The 5440-nt window shown below is 34.9% G+C and overlaps 1 protein-coding gene across 1 annotated transcript; it reads left to right on the forward strand.

The window, feature by feature from the left end:
• Window positions 1-335: 335 nt before the first annotated feature.
• On the forward strand, window positions 336-3780 carry LOC121301682 (G-protein coupled receptor 26-like). The gene is made up of 3 exons (XM_041231302.1): window positions 336-1251; window positions 1766-1879; window positions 3144-3780. The coding sequence occupies exons 1-3, from the start codon at window positions 584-586 to the stop codon at window positions 3379-3381; spliced, it is 1020 nt and encodes a 339-aa protein (XP_041087236.1). The 5' UTR covers window positions 336-583; the 3' UTR covers window positions 3382-3780.
• The last annotated feature ends 1660 nt before the right edge of the window (window positions 3781-5440 follow it).

Genomic DNA, 5440 nt, shown 5'->3' on the forward strand with positions numbered 1-5440 from the left:
TTGACCTGTCAGTCTTTACAATTTACACCAGGAGAGCGTCACATTAGCAGTTTTTACCTTTAAATGATGTGCTCATTAAAAGTGCATGAAGATTTGTGGCGTTTGTTTTTCAACACGATGTGCGCATGACGCATGTGCACACAAAGAGCCATGATGTGTGACAGATATTTCCCCCATGCTCCTCATATTGTTTAAGTGCAGGCAGTAGATGACATCTATAAAACGTATCAGCGCCTTTTCTTTTTATAGTGAAAGTCACTTTTTTTGGTCAAAACCTTGCAACTATATGCCCGTGGCATAAGGAGAGACTCTGTATTAAGAGAGAGTTGGCAAATCTTGGGAGTTCGATGCTTGCGCAGTGTGAAGCTGGGCTTGCTTTCGCAGTTTCAGAACGCTGGAGAGCTCCTGCTGGCAAACAGAGTTATCAGAATCGCTTTCCATGGTCTGTGGGAGAAAAAAGAGATGGTCGTAATAAAAGAATGAGAAGTAAAGAACGGATTCAAAGGAGTGAAATGTAGGAGGCAAGATTTTCATACTATTGTTCGCCGCGTTAAGATCATCGGTGTCAATTTAGAACTGAGAGATGGACTTGGCAGAAATTCTCTTGGCGCTGTTAATTGTTGTTGTCATGGTTGTATCCTTGTTATCGAACTTACTGGTATTCCTATGCTTTATCTACAGCACCAAAATCCGCAAACAAGTGGCTGGTATTTTTATTATGAACTTATCATTTTGCAATTTACTTATTACTGTTTTGAACATGCCATCCACCTTGCTAGGGATTGTCAAAAACCAACAGCCCTTTGGCGAGTTCATCTGCCAAGCTGTAAGTTTTCTGGATACTTTTTTGACTACAAACACTATGCTAAGCATGGCAGCGTTGAGCATAGACAAATGGATTGCTGTGGTGTTTCCCCTGAGCTATTCCAGCAAAATGAGATTCAAGGACGCAATGATCATGATGGGCTATTCGTGGCTCCACTCCCTTACCTTCTCCATTGTCTCCCTGCTTTTTTCTTGGGTTGGCTACAACAATATTTATGCATCCTGCACCTTATATTTAAAAGAAGAAAGAGACACAAGAAAGTTTACTGTGCTCACCATCGTTTTCCATGCTACCAGTTTCATGCTTTCTCTTCTAATATTGTGCTTCACGTACTTAAAGGTTTTAAAGGTAGCACGGTTTCACTGCAAGAGGATAGACATCATCACCATGCAGACGCTGCTTTTGCTGGTTGATATTCACCCAAGGTATTTCAGCTGATTTATAGCCTTTAAACAACGTGTTGGTGGTTTCTCTTATGTTCTGGTGTGAGGCATGTTTCAAGAAATATGATCCTTTGCCTAATGTTATTCTAACAAAGCAAACACCATTGCATACCTGAGATGGATCGAAAATAAATGTAGACAGGTACTCTAGATGGCTGTTTAATGCTCGAATTAGGTAAGCATATTTTATAAATAAATTGCTTATCTGATACATATTATTTTGCGTTAGATAGTCATGACAAGCATATTGTCAATGAGATAAAACACAGATTCCAGTCTCGTAATGAAAAGAGCAAACTCGTTCTAGCCTGTTGTGAAAATTAGTTATAGCTTTGTATGCTAAACAGCGTCCAGAATAATGTTTTGTAATAATAATAGTAGGCTGTTGCCAACATAGGAAGTTGTTAGCCCTTTGTTAACCCTTAATTTCTGCGAAACTATATAACGCCATTATTATAATAGAATATTTACTTATTCAGCTGTGTTTTGTTTTCAGTGTTAAACAACGATGCCTTGTGGAACAGAAAAGGAGAAGACAGCGGGCGACAAAAAAGATCAGCATCTTTATCGGTTCTTTTATTATCTGTTTTGCCCCTTACGTTATCACGAGGTGAGTGTAAGCCGTCAAGGGTGTATTATGTAGATATTTATTTAAATACTTGCTTATAGTAAGATAGTATGTTTTTAATAATGCCTATTTAAATAAGTAATAGGTCCTTACCTCAGGAAAACAACTACAGCTTGCTGTACTGTAATCTGCATTAGAAAATAAACAGGTCGTTTTTTTATGAGATATATTGCAATATTGGACAAAACACTGGGGGTTGAAATCATAGATAAAGAACGACCTGTCAAACCAGTGGCTAACATCAGTCTTCCAGCTGTTGTATGAGATCAGCTGTCTTGCATATTTTGGAACAGGGAGATGCATGTTGTGTGATTTACAGAACAAATGATTCCATTTGCAGTTTCTTATTTTTTGTCCAACTACGCAACAGTATATGGTACATAACATTATAATAGGTCCAATTCACTTAAAAAAAAAAAAAAAAAAAAAACTATCTCTTGTTTAAAGATTATTTTCTACAGTTGATTTATTCATGAAATACGTCTCCGTGATATCCATTGAGGGTTTGGCCTTTATTGTCTCGGTTACTGTCAAACATTATGTTTGTACAGCCTTAAAAATAACAGTGTTTAAATCAAGTGTGAGTTAATGTTTTGTGAACAGGGCCCACTTACATTATGTAATGTATGATAACAGGTATATCCTATAGTATTGAAGGGGGGGGGGGGGATTTCCAATAAAGGTGACTTTTCACTAGTAAGTATTATTCTTATTATTAATAATAATAATAATAATAATAATAATAATAATAATAATAATAATAATAATAATAATCTATATATTGAAATTTAAAGGGCCATGGATGAAAAGGTACTTTCGTATAGAAGGGACTGTGTCTGAATCCTGGTGTCCTTTACTAACTTCCAGTGTTACTCTCTATAACTCCTTAGTACTTGTATACCTTTGTGAAGAACAGACTACTGGGAGACTCTGCAACATGTACCGACATGTATTAAAGATTACCACACAGATGCTTTGCACAGATCAACAGCTCTTATTTCCAGGACCTTCCAATACTATTTGAAACCTGATAAAAAAAAGAAAAAAGTAAAAACAATTTACAGCCCTGTTATGTATAAAAACAAACAGCTAACGTGGCAGAACGATTTAGAAACAACCACCTAAAAACCTTCAGAATGTTTTTTAAAGCTTTTAATATCATGTTCTCTCCTCAGGAAGTTGGTAATTGCTTTGTGCTCCCCCCCCCCCTCCGTTTTATTAATGCACATCCATTGTGTTTCCTCAGGTTAATAGAACTTCTTCCATTTGTAACAATTAACTACCACTGGGGAATTATAAGTAAGTGCCTCGCGTACAGCAAGGCTGCATCAGACCCCTTTGTGTATTCCCTTCTGTGTCAACAGTACAAGAAGGTCTTGATCACCATCGTCAACAGGATGCTTAAAAGGGATTTGTATCCTTCATCAGGTCATAACAGCTCTTTAGACACTGAGAATGACTACTGCTTCCAGCGAGGGAACTGAATATATAAAGTTCTATTGCAAGAGAGGACCTGTTTAAATGCACTTTCATTTGTTTAGGCATTACAAAAACTCAAAGAAAAGCCAAAGGCAACTTTTTATTTCTCACATCAAAGCTTATTTTAACTGAACGTACTGCCAGTTCATCAATATATGAAACTGGATGTAATAAATAAAATGTATTTGTATTCCTACATTGCAGTAATGTTTATAAAATATGGATGTATATAAAGTGGTCTATGTTAGCATCTATTTTGCACAGAAATGTATGTGCGTGTGTTTTTATTTTAAAGTATGAGGGATTCTAGAGTCAGAACAATGGAGTACATCCATACTGAACCTGACCAATTGTATCCTATGTACCTTAGGATAGCTTCCTTATGTGGATCAAAGCTAGACCAAATTTAAGATACCTAGCACATAAGCATTGTCCTGTCTCTTTATTTCTTTATTTGATGGCTTTGTTTAAAGTGCTTTACCAAATTTAAAAAAAAAAAAAATGTTTTTGGTTGCATAGCTTTGTTTGTGCCATATTTTGGTAACTTATAAACTGTTAGTTTGTGAATGTGATTTTACTTGCGTTAATTATTGCCACATGTCTGTATATAGTAATGCTTCTTGATAAAATGGTTGGAAGTAAAACCAATGGATCTGATTATCAATGAGACTTCTTGTGTACGTTTAATGTGGTTGAAAATCCATTAGTGATAACTGTGCAATAAAGTCTATCAAAATTGAAAATGGCTGGAAATTGATTTAGTTCTTGAAGTGTCTTTTTAACAAGTTATTTTTTAGCACTAAAGTGTCTTTGTTTGCTTTAATTATTATACAAGGTAGTGGAAATGTATGCAATAAAAGTCAGTGGAGAGGCGAAAGTATTATATTTGGCTCCAGCACCTGGGTTTAATAACTCACACAGTCAAGTCATTCAATTTATTTGACAAAGCTTTTATTGGCAAGCCCAAAGTCATGATCATAAAATAAAACTGCCACTTTCCACAGTTAGCATTGAGGGCTGAAATTAAACTTAAATCTGACATTTAACAGTTCTCATCTTCATCCACTAAGAGTGCAAAGGACTAGCCTCTGTGTCAACATCATAAAACAACTGAGATTACATTCAGCCCTGCACAATCCTAACATCCACATTAAGCATATACAAAGAGGTTGATTGAGATAATACAAGTGCAGTGTTAATTGATCCTTCTCAAATTTGCAAAGGCTTGATTGCCCCAATCGGTTTATGTCCATTAAAATACAGAGATTTTTTTCTTATTGGTAAATTTCTGTAAATGTGCATATTTTACTATGGTTTTTACAAACTTTAAAATGTAGTTAATTTGTGACTGGGGAAAACAGTTTTGACATGCATTATTAGTTAGCAGTAACAATTACCCCTTTCATAAGCACACAGATATAAACGTTATAGCATCCTGTACCATACTCACTATATTCAACCATTTGATCTCTGTTATCAATACTATTTACTTATGACATGTGGTTTAGTTATGCAATAGTCATAATCAGTTTATCATTGTTATGAAATTCTCTATTAGAAATGTACCAGTACCATACTCCAAACATGTTTGCCTAAGTTGACCTCATATACTGACACTGGGCAGTCTTTGTGAATTGCTTCACAAGATAAACAAATTACTATATGTATAGAGAGTCAGCATGTATGGGTCCCTAATCACAAAACTTCAAGCAATTGTAGGGACTTTAAAAAAAAATAATAAAATGTATCCATTCCAATTGATTGAATTGAACTGTTGTATAGTAGGATTATTGATGTATCATCGTTTTCTTTTTGTGTATAAACTCTCGCTGTAGTTACTTTCAAGACTTTTAGCTCACTCTCAATTAAAATAAAAGAATAAATATACAACAAAATGTTTTAATCTTTTGGTGGAAAAAATGTAATAAATAAGAAACATAAAAGCTATGACTTTTTTTTTTTTTTTTTTTTTTTTTTTTTTATTAATATTTTATTGGTGCCTCTGTCAGCATTATTTTAGCATCTGGTTAACTTTTTTATGCATTTCACAACGTCTTGCGAGCT

The sequence above is a fragment of the Polyodon spathula genome, chromosome 1, assembly GCF_017654505.1.
Source record: "Polyodon spathula isolate WHYD16114869_AA chromosome 1, ASM1765450v1, whole genome shotgun sequence".
NCBI lineage: Eukaryota > Metazoa > Chordata > Actinopteri > Acipenseriformes > Polyodontidae > Polyodon > Polyodon spathula.

What these genes read in the sequence shown, in the direction of transcription:
- LOC121301682 (XM_041231302.1), top strand. Translation starts at nt 584, where the DNA reads ATGGACTTGGCAGAAATTCTCTTGGCGCTGTTAATTGTTGTTGTCATG. An exon ending in CTGGTTGATATTCACCCAAG is followed by an intron (nt 1,252 to 1,765) that starts GTATTTCAGCTG and finishes TTTTGTTTTCAG; the next exon opens with TGTTAAACAACGATGCCTTG. An exon ending in GCCCCTTACGTTATCACGAG is followed by an intron (nt 1,880 to 3,143) that starts GTGAGTGTAAGC and finishes GTGTTTCCTCAG; the next exon opens with GTTAATAGAACTTCTTCCAT.